Source organism: Melanostigma gelatinosum, assembly GCF_949748355.1.
Source record: "Melanostigma gelatinosum genome assembly, chromosome: 8".
Taxonomy (NCBI): domain Eukaryota; kingdom Metazoa; phylum Chordata; class Actinopteri; order Perciformes; family Zoarcidae; genus Melanostigma; species Melanostigma gelatinosum.
In genome coordinates, this window is record NC_136641.1 from 17,188,976 (window position 1) to 17,210,820 (window position 21,845).

Here is a 21,845-nt window from a genome sequence, read left to right on the forward strand (position 1 = left end):
AGTGTTTTGAAACACACTTTCACTTCCCATGGTGGAAGGTTATTTTCATCCTCTTGGTCGAGTTTCTCTTTTTTTTTCTTCTCTTCTTCTTATTCCTACGGGGAAAAGCCGGGGCTTTCAGATAACACACACAGACACAAACATAACGGCCCATTTTGGACTCAAATCAACTTCAGTTGTCTTTAAAAAAAAGACAAACCTCAATATTTTCTCTCATTACGGTTTTAGGAAATATCTGTCAACATATATCCTGACCTCTGTGTATTTCAGAATAAAGTCCAGTTGCAATCGTATTGCAAAAACATATTTGAGGAGGGAATTATAAATCAAGAATCTATCTCAGAAGACTGATAGTTGAAAATGAAAACAAGTAATGTGAAGAGTTTAACTGAAATATCCTGCAATAGGCCTCTTTTTTTAGAAAGGTACAGGTCTATATGTCTGCTGTTGTAAAGGCTTATCCCGTCAGTTTGAACCACAAAAAGTGTCCACTGATGATTCACAATGTCTGCTGGAAATCTTATTCACCCCAAAATTCAACTTTTATGTAAAAAAAACCAACGTTTTTGTAATCTTGTTTGATTGAGCGTTTGTGGTTTTTGTATAAATTCAAAAACTCTTTCATTATGAACTTTTTCCAAATAGTTATTTCAGTTTTTGGGCTGAAGTTGCTCAGCGCTGATCTGAGTCCACTTACTGTACAAATGTCTCTCAAAGTCCTTAATGTGTTTAATTAACACTTAAACTGTTTTCTCCAGAGATCCTGATGAGGCGGCCTGTGTTCTAATAGAGTCATTATATTATAGCGGTGTTCATGTTATTATGTCCACCCCCTGTTTATCTTTTAATCATGATAGGTCTGCAGTTTACTGTTGTTCTGTTGGTCTCTATACAGCACTTATAGAGACCAACAGGGACTTTTGTGTTTTAGCTGCTCTGTGTGTGCGTGTGAGAGTGTGAGTGTGTTGACACCACATTTTCTCCAAGGAGTCACTAAACCAGACCTCATAAAGTCACCAACCCACCTTGATAAATGTGGACACCCATGACGGGACTAGCTAAGAACAAAGAGTCCCAGCAAGCACACACACACACACACACACACACACACACACACACACACACACACACACACACACACACACACACACACACACACACACACACACACACACGTTCACACTTTTATAAATTCTGACTTTTATTCTCCGAATTCTTACGCCAATCTTTATCAGACATTTCACTTTTGTGGACTAATGTAAAAATATATAATGATTAATGTCTTACGTAATGAGAGGTAAAATGTTTGAACATGAATTGTCGAACTTTGGTAGCAGCTGCTGGTATCTCAGGGAAAATGATGAGTCCCATATTAATGCACATTTTGAAAGCTGCATGTCTCTGATGTTAGGTCTTTAATAGTTCTTTCATATTGAATTGTCCTTGACTCTTCAAACCCTATCGCAAACTAATATTGCTGCATAAAACACATCAGTGCCTTTCTCAATTCATTAAAGGTTGACTTGCAGACTTTCTCTTTCACTCCTAAAATATACCTTCTAACTCACTTTCTACTTTCTTACAAAGATGATTCAGCGATAAAAGCAGTGTCAGTATCAGTTGAGTATCCTGCTGTGTAATTCTAATACATCTTCCAATCAAGGAATGAAGCTCGAACAGGTTGGTTTCATGTTGTGCTAACGATAACCTTACAAGTGTCTCCTTTTTCAGCTGCTGCTGCAATTCAGGGCTGCTGGATGAGCAGAGATGAGCAGAGATGAGCAGAGATGAGCACTGCTCTGCAGCTAAAGGCTCACGCTGATAAGAGGAGACAAACGGAACCGTTGACCGTTTCAGGTGGTTGTCACTGCGTGTCGTCACGGTGCCGATTCACTGCAGGGTCAGTCAGTCCGACACGGGAAGCTTGGTTGTCTCCGGTTGGTCGCCGTGTAGCAAAAGTACCAAATGTTTTTTTTCGTTTCGAACAATGGGCCTCATGCAAGAACCAGTCGTGCAAACAGATTCGTTCTTAAGTGGCTTGTACCAATGATTTAAGTTTTTCACTAATGGATTGTAAATAACCCTTTTATAAATGACACTTCCTAATTATGTTGACACTTAGAATTATCCTAATTGACTCTGCAATTCAAATTGTAGGCTACCTTTCACAATAAAAGCCCTAGACATATACCGGTATATTGTGTATAGCTGTTTACCAGAGGGAATTCAATAAAATAGCATGCAGTGATATAAGCTACACAACAATTTACCTCAGACAGACTGACAGACGCTACTCTGGGTCAATAGGATCCCGGCATTTGGTACACTGTCTGCAGAAATCTATTTGAATATTTTGTTGAAAAAGTGTTGCAAATGACTCAAATTTGCATCTCTGCAGGTATGAATAGTTTTGATGCCAATTTGCATGAGAGTATTCCGCATTTATGGTGCTTTAATGGTGGCTTATTTTGGTGTATGGGGTTAAATGAGCTTCTCCATCAGACAGTTCTGACTGAAGATTTGAGTTAAGCTACAGCGCTCTGCTAAAATAATCATTGTTATTATTTTATTCCTTCCATGAGTGCCAGTTTCCGTTCTGCTCTGGGAGAAGAGCTCTAGAAGCTCCTGTACTCCCCTGCCTGCACATAATCAAGGTTAGTGTTAGTAAGGTTAGTATGTTTACACATACACACTGATACAGAGATGTAGGCTTTTGTATTCACGAACACAAACAGTGTAAATGCAACTGCAGGAGCCAGCAATCAGAGAGCTAGTGGCTCCTTCCATCCACATATTGGATCAGTGTTTCAAAGCATGACACTGGATCTCAGATTGCTCCCAAATGTTTTGTGTTCTATGGAATGTAAGTCACTTTGGACAAAAGGTGCCAAAGGTAATGTCATTATAGTTTCATGAATTTCTTCAAGAAAATGTCCATTTGAAAAGGTAATTTCACTTAATGCTGAAGGCAAGGCAAATGTATTTGTATTGCACCTTTCAACAAGCTCATTTAAGGTGCTTTATAAGAGCCATAAAATCCATGAAGAAAAGAAGCACATGAACAAATACAACGACACATTTAAGTAGGATTTTAAATAATGCATGGGGTCATATCGCTGTCAATCAACTCACTGAGCACAAATGAGATCCACGTGTGCACAACTCAAACAGCCGCCCACGAACGCTTTCACATCACTCCGCGCAGAATATCTCTGCTCCTGTGAGGAGAAAACCTTTGAGCGCGAGGGGCGTCCGCTGGGCGCCAGTGGAGTAAAAAGTACAATATTTACCTCTTGAGATGGAGTGGATCTCAATTTGTGCTCACGGATTTTGACAGTGCTATGACCCCATAGAGGAGCGGTTCCCAAACTTTTTAGGCCGCGCACCCCCTTCTACATCCCGACCGGTTTCACGCACCCCAATCCCCCACGCCTTAAAAAAAAGAAGCAACAGAGCCTATTTATAGCGCATAGAAATCGGACCAATGAGAGAACAGTTTGCATTGTATCACATTAACCCCTGAATCAGAACAAAGCAAACGAACTGAAGGTGTGAAAACGCCCTGAAACACTGCAACAAAGTTTCAATGACTTTCAGTTACACAAGGCGTCACTTTTAAAGAGCAATCAGGATGGCGAGGGCACACGCACAGACTCAGAGGCAGATTGCATCACATTTCATTTACAATCAACCACACATAGAATGAGACTGCAGTTGTTTTTGGCTGTTTTGTTACTCCAATTTCGATATTAAAATATGTAAGAGGCTTTTGACTTGCACTGGCATGCTTGGTGTTGAGGTGGCGACGTAAATAAGAGGGTTTCAGACTGTTAGCCAGAACCTCACTGCACACCACGCACTGTGGCTTTGGGCAATCTGCGTTGCCAATCCAAGTGAAGCCCAGACACAGATAATTTTCATCATATTTCCTCTTGTTTTTCCCAGTCTGATGCTCACTCTCGTTTCCTCTTTTTTACCTTGACTTCAGTTTATCATTTTGCATGAATGCTGAATGAATGAAGTTAGCTGTTAGCTGACGTTAGCTGCACAAGCTAGGCTAGCTACGTAAAAGACAGTCTGGCGGCAGGAGCAGAAGTGCATTTATTTATTAAATTGTACGTCTTTAATTTTAAATTGAAATCTTACAAGGGGGATTTTTATAAGGCACGGAACCGAGCGTCTTGGGTTCGTGTATAAGGGCACTTATCATACAGTAGTAACTGGAGTCGGGAGATTAGACATCTTGTATCAGCCCACGGCTGCTCTCTTTATTATTGTTTTCTCCTTTGGCCAGAGGCGGGGGTTGAGCCTTCGCTACGGCAACCCTCAAGGGACATATCATCGTCAACACCAGAACGACAAACACGAGACAGTCTGTTACATTCATGTTTTTACTTTGTGAAAATTATATTTAATATTAATTATTACACCATTAGACCACCATTACATTTTTCCTCTCGCGCACCCCCTAGAAGCAGCTCGCGCACCACACTTTGGGAATCCCTGCCATAGAGTGAAAGAAAATAGAAGAGTAAGAATGAAACGCATAAAAAGTGCAAGACATGAATGATTAGTCCCAAAGTTATTTCAATAGAAGGCAGTTGCAAACACTTGAGCCCTGATTCAAAAGAACTGAGTCGGAGCAGACCTCAAGTTTTCATGGAGTTTGTTCCAGATTTGGTCTGGATGGTTCATAACCTAGAAGCAGATCAGAAATGCATTTAGGTTTTTAACCATTAAGTGCTTTATATACCAACAGTGGTACATTAGATTCAACTCCAATGTGGATGTTTTCCTATGGATGGCAGCCTTCTCACATAGTGCTCTCATATATGATTACAATGTTCAGCTTATGGGAGAAACATGTTTTTGTTGTTGTTTTTTTCAGTGCATGGGATGTGCACTGTGAAGAGAATACACTTCTTTCCATCAATAAGTATCCGGCTGAACGTACATGATGTGAACCGCCAGTTCAAGGCTGCAAGAGGACACTGTGTGTTTTCAGCCGCCTGGTTTGGTGCCAGCTTCCGTGTGTTGATGTGAGTACTGAAGCTGTTTCTGCAGCGGGTTACTGGCCTGTTTGTGTTGTTTGTGTCTCTGCTTGCTCCAGTGATCTCAAGGTTGCATCTGACTGTCGGATGGATGACGGTTAGACACCTCAGCTGGGAATCATCCTCAAAAAAAGAGTTGCTATATTCTGATCATCTATTCTAGTTGGAGTTATGTTTTGTTGTTGTTGCTAAAAACACAAAGTGATCAAGACCAAATGGAGGAAGATATACAAACTGGCCTCACCAAGAGCTGTGCAACACGTTTTGTCAGTTTTGATCCTATAGGATCAAATTTGGGTTCCAAATAGAATGATTAATATAAACTTAAAAGCAGATTACTAATAAAATGTGCTCATGCACTGTATGTGTAACTCTTTGGGTTGATCAGGACACAGATACATATTAAAAGTCTAATTGTTAAAAAGATCGCATGGAGCTTCAAACCTCCCATTAAATGTCTAAACTACTGAAATGTCTAGTGTGTTAATCTGTCATCGTCTTGATTGTGTGTGTTTTATAAAATGCTAAACATCTTTTAGCAACGACACTGTTCAAAAAGTTTTACGTAAGACAGTAAATGGCAAAAGACACATATAAATAAGATTTTAAAAGGATACAATAAAAAAAGGAGATCAAAATACACCATAGCTGAATAATGATAACAACGGAAGATTAAACAAATACAGCTTGAGAGGTGAATGAACATCCAGCAGACAAAAGGTTTAAAGCTGGCTTTATCACATGCTCAGATTTCTGTTCTGGGCAGTTATGCAAATATGTACATACTTAAAAAAAGAAAAGATGCCTCATTTGCATATTTACACATACATTGTTAAAACTTGTAATGCAAAAAATGTCTTCATGTAAATGATCAGCTTTAGGGACGTATCATGACAACAAGTAGAAAATGTGCCTAAAGCTGAACACCACTAGTCTGTGGCAGCAAACATCAATTTCCGAAAGATATTCCAACAATCAAATAAAAGTGAGTTGTCACACTTGTTCGCCGATGTTATTTTGGAAAATGTGAAAAAGACCTTCAGGAACCTAAATAGGCATGTTCACTTCTTTCATGTTGACGTGTTTGTTTGTTTAATTTTTTTAACAGAAGATCTCGAAACATAGTTTTTTTCTTCACATTTTGGGGGTTGTACTCTCTCGTGCTCACTTGGCTCTGTGTTACACCCCCTTTGACATCTCGGGACCGTCTGGTTCAGTGCGCTGCGCTTTTTTGGTGGTTTTTGGACACTTCCTGTTTTTTGAGCTCGAGCTGCAACGTGCATGTCCCGTGGACTCAACCGGGGTTAACAGGCGGGCAGGGCAGGTGGTGTCTCGCACCAGTGTAACCGTGTATATTTAGGACTACAGCTGCTTTTAGGAAGGATAACAGCGTATGCTGTTATCCCCCGAGCTGTATACCTTCTCGTTTATTTGAGGAAGGAGGAAACGAGGCGTAGTGTTGCGCTTTAAGGGTGCAAAGAGAGAGGAAAGACGTCCCGGATTCAAACAGGTGTCCGGTTGTCTCCCATCAGCTCGAGACCGTAGAAGGAAGAGAGAGAAAAGGTGACAAAACGGAGAGGGGGGGGGGAGTATTGTTTTTATTTACCAAGAAAAAAGCGCTGTCAATGAGCAAATCAATCCGCTAATTTGAGGACGTGCCGTTTCTTCTTTGGTTCAACTGCGACGGAGACCCGACATCGAAACCAGGAGAAACGCGGCTTTTAACATCGGAAATATATATTGTTAAAAACAAAACAAAAAAGAGAGAGAGAGATAACCAGCCGTTCACCTCCTGTCGTTCTTTCTCTGCGGAGAAAGAGGGGGCGGTAGAAGAGGGGAGGCGGTGACTGACGTCCCCCGCGGGACAGGCCGACCGATCCACGCTTCTAACAGGTGTGTCTGAAGAGGGCACAGCGCTCCAATCTGCACCGCACGTTCATCCGGTCGGTCGTAACCCTGCCTCCCTGCCTCTCCTGTCGTGTGTCATTGTTCCTGGAGAAATTGCATCCAAACAGGGGGAGCTGGTTTTTTGGAGTTAAATTAGGCTGATTTGGCATCCCAGTGAGCGCTTATTCTTTTCTCATTCCGGTTCTCCTCGCAGCTACCCGTTGTTGCGTAACAACAGAGAGGAGGAGGTGAATATTCAAGCTCATTTTCACACGTTAATTAAAAAAAACAAAAGAAAGAACGAGTGGGACTTTGTAGCGTGCTCCGTGGTTTCCTGTAGGAATTGAGACAGTTTAGAGAGGTTGTTGTTTCAGAGCTGAAGATTTGAAGATTTTGTTTGATTTTTTTTTTTCTTCCACCAGACTGGGAGGTTTGGACTGATTTCGCCCCCTGGTGAAGAGGCAGCTGTTGGTGCTGTGGTGTCGGTGACGTTCGCTAGCCAAACTGGACCCAAATTCTTACCAATTTCACGGGACAACAATTTGGACTCTCTCTATCTTGTTGAACCATGACAACGAGAAAAGCCAGCAGTGTGGCGGACACGGTGACCACCTCCTCCACCCACCAGCACCAGCACCAGAACCAGAACCAGAACCAGTCGAGGAGTGAGAGTCCCAACAGCGGCGTTGAGGCAGCGGGCGGAGGAGGGGCGGAGATGTTCGCTGAATTTCAGGACTGGTGCTTGCGGACGTACGGGGACTCCGGCAAGACCAAGACCGTGACCCGGCGTAAATACCACAAAATCCTCCAGACCCTGATCCAGGGGGACGAGGAGAAAAGCAACGGGGCGTTCGTCCACGAGAAAAGCAACAACCACATCAACGCCAAATTTAAATTCTGGGTCAAATCCAAGGGCTTCCAGGTCGGGACGCTGCAGGACAGCAAGAACGGGTCGTCGGACAGACCAGTGCTGTACGTCCCCATCAAGGCGACGGTTAGTGCGTCTTCCTCTTTCACTCCAGACTGTGTGCGTGCGTGTGCGTGCGTCCCGCGTTCATGATGCGTGCGTGTCCGTCACTTTTTGGGCTACCCCATATTTGTCGACAGAAATAAGGTGTGTGTGCCTGTGTGTGTGTGTGTGTGTGTGTGTGCGCGCGCGCGCGTGTGTGTGTAGCCTTAAACTACCGCATAACTTTCCCTGGCTCGATGCCATGGCTATACAGCAAACACCTGTTCCAATACAGAGCTGAGCCTGTTAGTGGTTTTGCATTGGTACTTTTTTTTTTATACCCACAATCTTTGACTGTCAGGCAATATGGTGGGAAAAGCTGCACACAGGCTGCCTTAACCGAAGCCCCAAATTATGTTCTGAATTCAGTTTGTGTAACTTGACACCAATATTTAAAAAAGTAAACAACTATTGGCATTTCACATGCTGCAACCAGTAAATCTATATCTACAAATGACTAAAAATGGTTTCCGCTGTTACTGCTGAATATGAATGACAGCAACAAGTTACAGTCATCAGAAGAAACTTGCAGTTTTTGTGTCTGTAGTACAGTTTAGTGTAGTACACAAGTACACCTTAGTGTAGTACACCTTGGTGTAGTACAGTTTGGTTTAGCACTGCTGGGTATTACAACTGGAATTGATACATTTTCTGTCAAATGGCTAATTGACAGATTGTTTTCAACAATAATTAAGCTACATGACTGAATGTGAACCGTCCTGTTTATCTGTCTCACTTTTATCTTTGCCCTCCTGACAGTTTGGCAATGACCTTTGACCTGGTGTTGTACTTTTTTTTAGAAACCATACATCAAAGAGAGTATGGTCACACATTGGTCTGGTTGCAAGTCATATACAAGTATACCTCAAATGTTCCTTGTATTCCTCTTAGTATTAGTATGAGTATACATTTTGCATACTTTATATTTTGCTCATTTCATATTTTAAAAAGGCCCAGGTGAATAAAGTAAAAAAAACAAACACTAGATATCACCATGAAACGTCCCCAATTGATTCATTATATTAAGACAAATGTTTTTTTTGTGTTAAGTTTTCTGAAAATGTATGTTTAAAAATGTGAACCTGGCTTTATCCAATGTTCAGATTTCTGTTCTGGAGACATATGCAAATTAGGATTATGTTATCAAGTAAATCCTAATTTGCATATGTCTCCAGAACAGAAATCTGAACATTGGATAAAGCCAGGTTCACATTTTTAGAGTCAACGGTTTTCACAGAGGGGATTATCTCTTTGTATCAGAAAATACTGTCAACAGCAATATAAAATAAAATCCATTTTGCCCATTTTTTAGGTATAAAATGTCTCAGGTTATGAATCATATGAACAAATCCCTCTGAAACAAATATTCAGAATCTGAGAAAATACTAATTCTGACAAAAAGGCTTTTAAAGATATTTATTGTACAATTCCATACATTTAGTAAGACACTATGGCTGAACAGGATAAACATTTTGAACTAAAAGATATCACCATGAAACTTCCCCAATTGATTACATTGTTTTGTTTATATATTTAAATATGCAGATGACCTTTGGTGAATTTAGGACAAATTTACAGATGCTAATGTGTGATGTTTACAGTTGTGTTGGTTCTGCTTTTGGGGTGAGTCAACCTTTAGCAAGGCACTTGTGGTGATGACCTGGTGGGAAGGAAAGTGTATTTATGCCGACACGTAAACTCAATTGTGTTGCATTCATTTACCATCGTGGGAATTTAGAAATGAACCCGGACGTCTCGAATATGCTCATTTAAACCAACAGATGTCAGTTGTGATAATTAGTTCAGCAAAATACAATCATATAATAACGATGTATATCGTGTCCACAAGTGTAGACTTTTTCTTACAGACAGATGTTTATGTTTTATTCTCCATTATGTGGCATCAGTTAGCTGTTCACTCACCACAGCAACATGAAAACACCAACTCATAATCTTACCAAATAGTAATAGTGTCAGTTGTTGGGCTGATTATAGATATGATTTGGGTAGTGCTGAACATAAATGTACAGTCCCAGTTGCCCATGTCGCTCATCATCCACCATTTCACCCCGATTTAGCTTTTTTTAAATAATCAATTTCTTATCCACAGCGTCAGTGATCAATACTTATTGTTGTGTGTCCACTGATGTCAAGGTACAGTAAAGTAAAATGGTGTCGCGTCCCTGTGGTTCAGTGTGTTGTCCTCCTTTCTGTCTGGTCAGCTGTCAGTTCCCACATCATAACTTCTGCTGTTTTTGGAAGCAGAATCATCTGTATTTTCTAAATGTGAGCTGTGAAATGTGTTCTCATTTTTCTGTTGTCTTTGTTTTTGTTTGTGGGAGCGCACATGTTGTTGGTATTTTCATACCGTAGATCACTTGTTGAAAGTGGAGTGCAGTGTGAGTGCGATGGCACAAAGATATGAATGAGAGGAAAGAAGAATGGGCTTGTTTCTGTGATTGCAAAACACTGTCATGTATTTAGAAATGATTTAGTCCAGTAGGTCTGTATTCTTTATTTATTGTATTTAGCCAGGATCATCATTTCCAAAGGGGGTCAAGATGGCAGCATACAAGTTCCACACAAGCACTTCATGAAAACACAAATAACAGACTTAAAAACAAAACAGCAAAAAGTTAAAAAACAACATATATATATTTAATAAATATCATTAAAGAGACGACAGACTTGCTTTAACCAAAGAATTGTCATTCAGTGTCATGACAAGTACATTTAGCACTCAAATATGATCCTTAATACTGTTTGTATAGTCTTGTATGCTCATAAGATAATATAGTTAAAAATGTCTCTTCAGCAAACACCTAGAATTCTTTTCAAATTACTTTCACCAAAACCTGTTACCGACGTACTTTATTTGTCCACATGATCTGATGTTACAGCTACTTGTCGGCGACAGTAGAAAGCATAAACAACGAGGCAGTTCATGTCGTACGTCTCCTTTCAAACTGACTTTCTCATTAAAACTGCAACGATGTGTGTGGAAACCTGAATCAGAGACAAATGACTGAATTTAACATTTTCAACGAAGATGAACTTGCATATATATATATATATATATATAATATCACCATAATTAGTTTCTATTCAATTTATTTGTATCGGCCAAAATCACAACTTTGCCTCAGAGGGCTTTACAATCTGTACAGCGTACGGCGTCCTCTGCCCCAGGACCCACATCGGAACAGGACAAACTCCCCAAAAACCCTTTAACGGGGAAGGACAGATTTCTATCGTGGAAACCTTTTTTCACCCTGAGTTTATACTCGATATCATGTTTAAAAAGACAGATATTTATAATTTGAGACTTGTTCAATCATCTTAGTATTTACAGTACCAATCTGATAGACATCACCATCTTACATCATTTTAGTTTTGTCAACATTTCGTACTCGAGTCTAAATCCACAGAGAGTCCTCGGCACAACATTAAAAGCAGCTCCTCAATTGTACTCGCTAAGGATGTGGCAGAACTCTACATAATGGATTATGAATAGAATCAACATGTGTTATCTCAATCATCTGTGGAAAACTACGCCTGAATGATTATTTTTTTGTATCTTCAGACTCAAATCACAGGTTGTTCAAATGGCTGAGCAGACGGGTCAATGTGATGCAGGATCGCTGTGGAGATGAGAAGGGTTTGAGAGGCTGGTTGGCATGGTTACCGTTTGGCTAATTTAACCCTGTCCGATATAATATCACATTCAGATTAACATCAGGAGTATTGCAGTCAGGACTGGGCATCCTCTCTGAGTTTATCTTGTGTAAATCCCTCTGTGTGTGTGTCTCCCTCTTGGCAGCAGCAGGTCTGTTGAGTCTGTTTAGTATCTGAGGATCGGCTGTTTAGACTGCAGAGAGAGAGAAAGAGAGAGATCTGTGTGTTATTTCTAAACATAGCTGGACTGATGGTGGAAAGATGAGGACGTTTTAGTCAGTCCTCAGTTAGATTAGTATAACTACGTTGGGTCACCCAAATCACAAAAAACATCATTTTCACTTCGCCTCGAACGGAATCTAGCAGTTCGTTTCTGAGCCCAGACCAATACAATGGAGGTGAATGTGATTGGATCTCTGGTTAAATTGCAACATCATTTTACAGAAACAACGCAGTAGTTGAAAAGTTTCATAATGACAGATAGACCAAGGCACACGAGTATGCAGAAAAATAAAGAGATACAAACAAGTAAAGTTTAAAATAACAGTAACAGCTGCAACAACTTCTTATCTAACTTCATATCTATATCTATATATAGATATATATATATCTATATATCCCCAATTCTTCTTCCCAGGCACTTTTCAGATGGTTATGAGAGGGGCGAAAGATGTTTTGATTGATGTTATATATCCTTGAGACAAAGCACTCTTGATAAGGGTTGAGAATAAAACAGTCTTCCATCCATCCCCCAGTTGGGGCAGCTGGAAAGGAGGGAAAGCATTTTCTGGTCGGACAATTTGCACAGTTCCGATGAACCCTCACTGTAGACGACATAGCACGGTCTGGTGATTGTCTTGAAGGTCTGGGAATTGTTCTGAGTAACGGGAACATTTGTTTTAAAAAGGTCGGTTGCTGTTAAGTCATTTTCAACCCTTTGTTTTGGCCCCCAGCTTTTATTCAGGAATGCCCAGGAGTTGTGACATTTTCCAAGTTCTAATTGTGTGTCTCTTGGTTTAAAATGTGCCAAATATATATTAGCAAATTGTTTCATATTTTTGAAGACCCATCTTGAACTTGGAGGCGGGATTTAGAGTGACAAGCGAACATCGTCAGTCATATAAAACCACACTTGACTGTTAGCTTGTGGGTCGTAGTGGCTAGCAGAGCAACATCATGTTAAGAGGTGTGTGTTTGGATCTCAGTTGGCAACAAATTTGTTTTTTTTGTTTATTAATTTCTCATTCTGTTCTAACAATGTGATCAAGTGATCTTCCACAACTCCACAGCTAAGTGCAGCTCCGTATGCCTCCACCACTCTGTATCACGCTGGTTTTATCTACCAATGGTTTCTCACCAACACACTACATATTACCAGATTACATGTGAACACATTATGATAACATAATTTACCTTTGCCCAATACTCGTTTTCCCTGAACAGAGCCCGAATGCATCATAAAGTAACTGAACTGAACGGAAGTTTCGTTGGTTGGCCATTAGCGGTGCTGCCATCGCTACCAGCTCTCCTTCGGCTACTTTAAACACGGATTGGTTGTTTACAATGTCACATTATCAGAGATCGGCGACTAGAAAAGCATAAATGCCGATGTCCTGATCGCATGTTTAATACATATTGGCGGATAACGATGTCAGTAAAACTTTATTATAGTCTGTGACTTTAAGATCAGGGATCCAGAGAATAAATATGGTAGTGAAGGGTGTCCTTGATAAACTGATACAAGTGTTTAAATATGTGTGTGTGTGTGTGTGTGTGTGCGTATTATTCAGCTGTTTGCCACCTGCCTGTCTCTGACTGGATGTGTTAGGCAGCTATGTTTGCATGCTGGCTCAATCAGCGCCAGCAGCACGTCATGTCATACTGGGACGATTGAACAGATCTTCAAAACCATATGATATTAAAACATAGACGGTCGAGTGTGATGTGTTTGTTTACATCAGTGATGGTTTTACAACCAACAGTAAAACAGGCCAGTATTCTTGATTATGATCAGTTGAGAAAAACAAAAATGTGGTTTTTGTTGCCCCCTATGTTCTGACTTTTCAAACCAAACAATTCCCTGTTAGTTTGGGTATTTTTAATGGGATTCATTGCTAGTTAGAAAATAAATGATACAACCATCTTTCCCCTGTTGTCCCATATACACCAGTTGTGTGGCCGCGGTCACGACGTGTTCACCTCTGGGTACTGGGTTATTTTGATTGACACCTAAAAGATATCGAGTACCGATACCCAGCACTATGTCTTTGTGAGAAACACAAGCCTGGATGTGTTACACAGCATCTAAATGCTGTGTTTATGGCTCAAAACAGCATCCTGCTTGTTTGCTGTCTGCGTCGTGCTGAGAGGGGTATGACCTGACTGCAGCAACAGCTGATCAGACAGAAAGTGTGTTTATTCACTGACACTGATACACAGATAAAGTGTTGTGTGTTTGTGTGTGCGAGACAAAGAGATGATATTGCTCAGCTGATCTCTGAGGTATGAAACAATGTTGTAATGGAAGACTTACAGAGGTTACACTCACAGGTGAGGCACATGACGGCATGCAAGTAATCAGAACTGATAGAGGGACCATTTGATATGACTCACATGGAATATTACTCTCGTTAAAGTTAAAGTGACAAAGACACTGATTCCTTTCCATTTGTTTGCATTCATCTCTGTACTACGTTCAGCAGCCTACAGCTCAGTTGAAGTTTCATTGAGTTTTTGTCACGTGACTGTTGGTCTCCGCAGTGTTGAACTGTTGGACTCATGACTCAATCATGGCTTCCCAGTTGCGCCAATGTCTTGACACTTCTACACATTTCTTTTTTTTTTTTAGAAGATCACAGAAGCGTGATGGAGTCCACCTTAGGGAACAGGATTTTGTTCTGTTGTGTTTTTTTTTTTTTCAAGTCCAGCAGGGGACTTGTGCTACATTTCATCATCCTCGCCAGTGCAGTTCTGTCCTTTTGTCACTAACAGAAAGTGTAAGTTAATGAAAATGAGGGTGTGGAGGAAAAACTGTCCTTCGGTTAATTCAAGACGGCACTTTTTAATGAGCTTAATTAGAAGTTAACCCGCCCATTTTGCTTGCGGGGGTCTTTGGTTTAAGACTTGGAAGAGAATCTGGCCACGAGGTACATGTAGAGTCCTCATTAATGTAAAATACTGTGTGTATATTTATGAGTGTGTGTGTGTGTGCGCACGTGCACGTTGGGACTATCCATGTCTGTTAAAGCACTACCTATCATGGCTTTTGTTATATATTATCAGCGATATTAAACTTTTATCCTGAATGTCCCTTGCAATCAAAAGCTGTTCGAAAATGAAAAAGAATATCCTGCGAATACATTTGGCCGTTAAACACACAATGATTACAGGTAATTGTAATCATAATTGTTTGGCTCTTTTCTTTAAAATAATCTGGTATCTCACATGCAGTCCCATGTCACAAAATACAAATATAAAATACACAATGTAGATAAAACACTGAATACCTTCAGCTCCTCATCTTCACATTAGGAGCTCTGGTCAGAACAGGCTTCTCATATCTGGTGTTGATGACTGCCAGCAGGTTTGGAGACAGATTTTTGGAGACAGATTTTATAGCAAATAAACATTAAAAGTGATGCTTTACAAGAAAGAAATATTGACAAACACAACCATATTCAAGCTGATGTGTAGTCTCTATCTCATGCTTTTGTGAATGACAGCGGTGGAAGAAGTACTCAGATCCTTTACTGAAGTCAAAGTACACACACTGAATACACTCAAAGTACTGCATTCAAAACCTTACTTCAAGTTACTGTGAGGAACTATTGTTCCCAATTTAATACTGATGACTCAATATGACCTACATAAGTAAACGGTTCCATCAACAAGACGATTGGCTGTTTCTCTATGAATGATGTTTCTGGATTAATAATACTTCTGCCTTCATGTTGCATTTTCAACAGATCTGGAGATACGTGGTTTTCACTGGACAGGAAGAGGATGCAAAACTGTAATCTTAAAAGTAACTTTAGCAAAAAAAGAAAAACAATCCAACATTCCTCTCTGAGATACAGTGAGTACCACACAACCCTGAATAGGATACGCGGTTACAGATAATGGGTGGATATCGTGAGTAGAAGTATAAAGTAGCATAAGACAATACTTCAAATGTGAAGTAAACATGTAAACAGGATGTACCTTTTACCTTAAAGTAAGGTCATCGTGGAAGCACAATCATACTTATGTGCAGCATAGCGGGAGCGATGAGTCTTTGCTCATTCATGAGCTCTGTTCCATTGTCTGTTATTGAGAATGAAATAGTCCACTTATTGTTTGGGCCAGGTTCCTAAACCACATGTCCCATGAACCCTTCTGCTCTGTGAGAGAACGTTACTATCAGTCTGCTGCCTTTTTGTCCTCCTGTCGTCTTCACTGAGGACAGTAAACTGTTTTTCATGTGTGATGTGAGGAAATCTATCCACGTCTGATACAATGACGCGAGCTGCAACATAAAGGCAACTTTGCAGCGGTGGTCCCACAGCTGTTATGGTTATTGCAGTAATGTCTGAATATTTAAACGTTTCTACAGGATCCAGTGAAAGAGAGGGCATCAGTTTCTCTGGTGCCAATGGAGTCTGATGCTCCAGCTAAAGAAGGAAGCACTGAGTGGTTTGTTGGGTCTAATAATAGTTGCTATCTAGACAGTGGTGTCGAGTACACGTGATGACAGCTTCCCCTTCCCTTCACTGGCCTCCACCAGAGTGGTAGACAGAGGCTTTGACAGTTTGAACAGAGCCTTATGTGCAAAGAGTTGCATCAGTCGCTCCGCGGATCATTGGTGTGTTATTGTGAATGGGGTCGTAATTGTCCTGTATCGGAGCCAGTAAAATGGCGAGAAACAACAAAAACAAACAAAGAAATGTCAATAAAATATACACAGCGGTTCAGGTTGTTGTAAGTCAAATGACTGAAATAACAACAAGCAACAGCTACTTCTGAAGATGATGCTGGCTGGTAAGATTCATCACCTCTGATTGGTTCGGGAAGAATGACTCCCAAACAGAAAACAGCTGACATCAACATGACTGCAGACTGAATAATACAGGGAAAATGTAATTAAGGCGCAATTCCTGTCTGATTATTAGACTCGCATTTCTCCGTCCACATACAATACAGACATACAAACAAAATAGTTTTATTTCTTGTTATACCTTTTTTTTTGTTTTTGTTTTCTTCACTAATTTGGACTGTCCAACCCCCATGTTGGCCTTGGAAAAGTGTAAACAACTGTCTCTTTGCAGACTGCCTCAGCTCCAGCAGGCTGGTAAGGAGTTATAAACACTGCTCACAGCTGACTAGTTTTAAAACAAGACATTATAAAACGGTCTTAAATATGCACTCACTGCGTACATGAGTAGCCACAAATTGATGCTTCGACTATTCCCATGCGACATGATTAGATTTGCCCCATGGGGACAATACCCAAACGGCTGCTGTCACATACACAGAGCTGTCTGGACTGGGATATGACTCCGTTAAACCAGGCTCGCCTGCACTCTTATCAGCACCGCAGTGGGGATGGGAAATGGTATGTTTATGTAAACAGATGGATGAATGAAACCTCTGTTTGTGTACGTGTGTGTGTGTGTGTGTGTCCTCCTATTAGCAGCAACAGAGACAATTTGTCCCAATGTAGAACCATGAGAGGAGGAGGAGGGACTTTCCTGTGCATCTGGGGGTCTGACGGCCTGTGTGTGTCTGTTGAAGGAGGGGCAGCTTAATTGGGGTGGCCTCCTCTATCAGGCCTCAGTGATCTCTGCTATTTCAAAGAGACCCTTATTCTGTCATTATAAAAATCCTAAATTGACAGGAATTGGTTGGACTCTTGTGTGTGTGTGTGTGTGTGTGTGTGTTTTACCCTCCCTTTGACCCTAACCTATCATACACATGTGTGTGTATGTGTGAGTAAGCAACTGTTCATCTGTGCCAGAGGTTATGTGAGGGCCAAGCTGCGGGTGAAGCAGCGGGCACACTGCTGGAACACAATAGAGACCCCAAAATCAACTCCGTGAAGTCTTTGAGCAACGTATCCTCATACAACGTTCGTTTGATATCTTACGAAAAGTTACTCCTCATTTTTAGGAAAAGATCATTTGTTCGGTTGAAATAACCTCGGATGTGCGTAACTAAATAAATCAACATTAACTTCTCGTGTTCAGCGGTCTCTTGGCTGAAAGATGGCTGGTGGCAGCAGGAGAGACGCCTTAAACTGCAGAGTTTTGTTGCTGATTCAGCTCAGAGCTGAAATGATTAGACAGTTAATTGATTGACTGAAAAATAATTCAACTTATTTTCATAACTGAGCTTAATATCTTAAGGTTTTGGAGTTTTGGTCTCATCTATTTGAAGATGTCCCCTCAGACTTGACATTTTACAGACCAACTGTTAAAAATAAGCAGCAGATTAATCGATAATGACAATAATTAGTTTGAGCCCTCATTCAACTGTGATTCTAACCCTAAAAACAATATTCTGACTAATGCAGCGTAATATTTAGATTTTTAAATCTACAATATTTCATTGCAAATTATGTTTAATTTAAATTAAATGAATTAAGCCTATGTATGCGCACTGCGTGCTTGGCTGAAAATCAATTGAGAACTTCAGCAAACTTACTTAATGTACATGCTTTGACTCCCATCATCTTGGTTTATAGCTGCTTACATTTCTGGGAGCATGAGAATACACACGTTCACTACCAGCTAACGTGGACTCTCTCTCTCACACACACACACGCTGTCCTGGATTGGACAGATTGTCTACGACTGTTGTCCAACTTGAGAAGTGTGACGCTGTGTTTCTTTGGCCTCTTGAAAGGTGATTATGTCATGTCCATGCCTGCACTTCCCTCCAGCTTTTACTTGTTTGGCATTTGTTTCCTCGGTGGCACCGAAACACACAAAACATAAAGCGGAGATAATCAACTGTAGTGCATAGAAACTCGCTATCCTTGTGACATTCAGTGGTTGTAGAGGATTATTCCCTCTTTGTGTCAGCAGCAGGGAGTTCCTGGAAAGTGACTGCTGCTGATTTATTTGCACTTCTGAGTGTGTGTGTGTGTGTGTGTGCGCAACTCAAAGTGAAACACACACGCACACACCTAGCCGTTGTCTTTGTATGGTGGATCAGTGGAAGTGTCAGATGTCTTGGAGCACAATGGAGGCAAACCCACACTGTTTGAGAGTGTGTGTCGCTGCTCAAAGACAGAAGGGGTGATGGAGTGTGTGTCTGGGTTTGTGTGTGTGTTTGTGTTGTGCACAGCTAAACTCTTGCTGTGCAGCTGTATGCTGTTGACTGGTGTAATTATGTTACTGAGAGGCCAGAGAGAGTGTGTGTGTGTGTGTGTGTGTGGGGTGGGGATTGTTAGTGAAGCAAGAGACTCCATTAAAGGGTCACACCACTAAATAATATTGTAGCTGAAACCGTGGTTGAATATGAAGTGAAATCCAGATGTCACAGGTGAATCCTCGTATGTATCCTTCAGTGGGTTTTATATTAAACACGAGATGAAGTATTCAAATATGGCGACCCATCCATTACCGGTAAATCTCATGTACATACAACAAAAAACCTCTCTTTGTCTTCCGATAATCCTCTTGTCTGTCTGGGATGAGCATGGCTGACTTCTCACCTACATGAATGTATTGGACACACACACACACACACACACGCACACACACACACACACACACGCACACACACACACACACACACACACACACACACACACACACACACACACACACACACACACACACACACACACACACACACACACACACACACACACACACACACACACACACACACACACAAGCAGACAGAGAAAAGAGATTTGCTCTTTTAGAAAGCAGAATTGGAGCAGAGTCGCTTGTTGACTGGTGTAGTGAAATGAGACTCCGGAAACTTCCTAAAACTACATTTCTAAAACTATTTCCCAAAATTTTGGACATGATGGAGCAAACTGAGATGTTATTTAAATGTGTCTCATGCACAAAGAATGCTCTGTTTAGCTTCTCAGCCATAACAGATGTGTTTGAAGGAAGAACAAATCTTTCACGGTTATCACTGGTATTAGTGCTCGTGTGCAATATCATTCTCTACTCTCGTCATCCTGCTGTCTTCGGGACTGAAGAGGAATAAACATGTTGGAAGAGATTTTTCCATCAGTAACTACGTTTACATGCACAAAGTGATTCAAAAAAGACATATTCCTACGAAGCTGTTTTATGAAAATTAATTTTCCTATATTCCTCTTTGCATATAGCTGTTCACACTCAATGTCCAAAAACGTGTTGATATCGTAGTCCAGAAATGTGGGCTTTTTCTTTAGGGCATTCAGCTCTACTCCAGCCTTGCAAACGGTTGGCTGGTCGGTTTGTGTACAACGCACAGAGCTGGCCGTAAACAGGGAAAGAGGCCGTGTGTCACAAACTGCTGTAAAAAGTTCCATTGAGACGCATGTTCCGAAGGTGCTGCGTACACGTCCTAAGAAAGCTCCTAAAACCAGAATAATATCTACACATCCCACATGTCTCCATCGGAAAATGCTTCCGTTGGCATACGGTCTACTTTAGAATATCCAAACGGAATATGCTGTTTACACGCGTACCAAATGCACAATATTGACATATTCTGGATATCAGTGGGATATTAGTGGGCATGTAAACGTAGTCTTGTTGTATTTAACTGTTACTCGACATTGATGGTAAATCTTTCTTGTAGTTTGTATGATATTCATATTTGCTTCTTCTTGTTCTTTCAAATCTTCCTCTGTCTGAGTGTCTGTATTGTTTCATGCCGATCTACTTTAAATACATGAAAGACGAGCTGATGTCTTATAATGAGCGGTAGCGGTCTCTCATTATCGCTGTTTAATCAAACGCATTTCAACTTTTATAAACTTGACATTCACACCGACTGTACTGTGACATTAAAGGTGAGACATCAGCCTGAGACGCCTCCGTCTTTCTCAAACTCCAGCTAACAAAATATGTAAAATCAGAAACAAAGTTTTCTCTTTTAATTGGTTGGAAAGGATAAAAAACACAGAGCTTGATTACTTCTACAGATTGTGCTTGAACGCTTAATTGGTTTTGCTGAATTTAGACGGTTGCCATGCCTTCAAAGACTTAGCAGTAATAAACACAACAAACACAACTCCCTCTCTGCTCTGTAAATAGTCTGAGCTCCACAGTGTTTAACATCATGAACTCAGTCACTCGTTTTCTCCCTTAGAACTAATTAAAACTTTGACATTTCTATATAAATACATATTTTTCACTTCTTTCACTTGTCGTTTTGCATTTTTATGCGGAGTGGAGTAAAATATGATTCTTGTGTTATGAAGTGGCGTGACAACGCCATGGTTGAATGTTAAATGTTAAAGGCTTTCATTACAAAAACATGAATACATAAATACCATATAGTGTAAAGCCTCAGCTGTAAAGAGGTGTTCAAGTTGAACACAACTGTAATTTCATTCATTGCCGCCACATCTTTGTGAGCATTTTGACTTAATCACACTTCTGTGTCGAGAAATCTGGTTTAATTACATTTAAAGTGGCAATGGACAGGTTGTTATGCTTTAACTTATCATTATGAAGTCAATGTTTATTGCACAACGTAGAATAATGACACCATTAGCGTTTAAGCCTCGCTTTCACTCTGCAAGTTGCCACGTGTAGGATCTCGATTTCATCACGATTCAATTAAAAGACGCTCAATTAGCATATTGAATTATCACCAAGCCCTGATCCGATCTATTTCTTTCTTTTTTCGCGATGCGGTTGTCATTGCGACAGCGGTGACAACAATGATGCCACTCGGATGTGCTAGTTTTCTATTTCAACTGTAGCTTACGTTGTTATAATAGTTGCTGGTTATTCGTGTCGCTGCACATTTAGATTTGTTTTCATCTTGAGCATTTCTTGGATTGTAGATTTTTACATTCGTCCTGTACTTCTGAAAGGGTTTTATACTGTAGTATTCATCCGTAGAAGGTCATGTAATGTAAGGTTTTTGTAGTAAAACATCTAAAAAGTGGAGAATGAATTATTTCACAGGACCTACTGTGGCTGCTGTCGTGGAGTGCTGCTGATCTGGAGTCCGTTACATTGAGTTGGTAACAGTGCTGGTATTTTATTTAAACCAGGCTCACC

At 40.6% G+C, this 21,845-nt stretch overlaps 1 protein-coding gene across 1 annotated transcript in view; it reads left to right on the top strand.

Annotated features, from left to right (window-relative positions):
• LOC306780695 (nucleolar protein 4-like) overlaps positions 1-21,845 on the top strand; it is a gene marked incomplete at both ends in the record, with an annotated part of 127,572 nt that overhangs the window by 8,873 nt on the left and 96,854 nt on the right. Inside the window, 2 exons of the mRNA XM_079273130.1 lie at positions 7,361-7,423; positions 7,573-7,932. Coding sequence (XP_079129256.1) covers positions 7,361-7,423; positions 7,573-7,932 — 423 coding nt within the window. The remainder of the gene's footprint in view (positions 1-7,360; positions 7,424-7,572; positions 7,933-21,845) is intronic.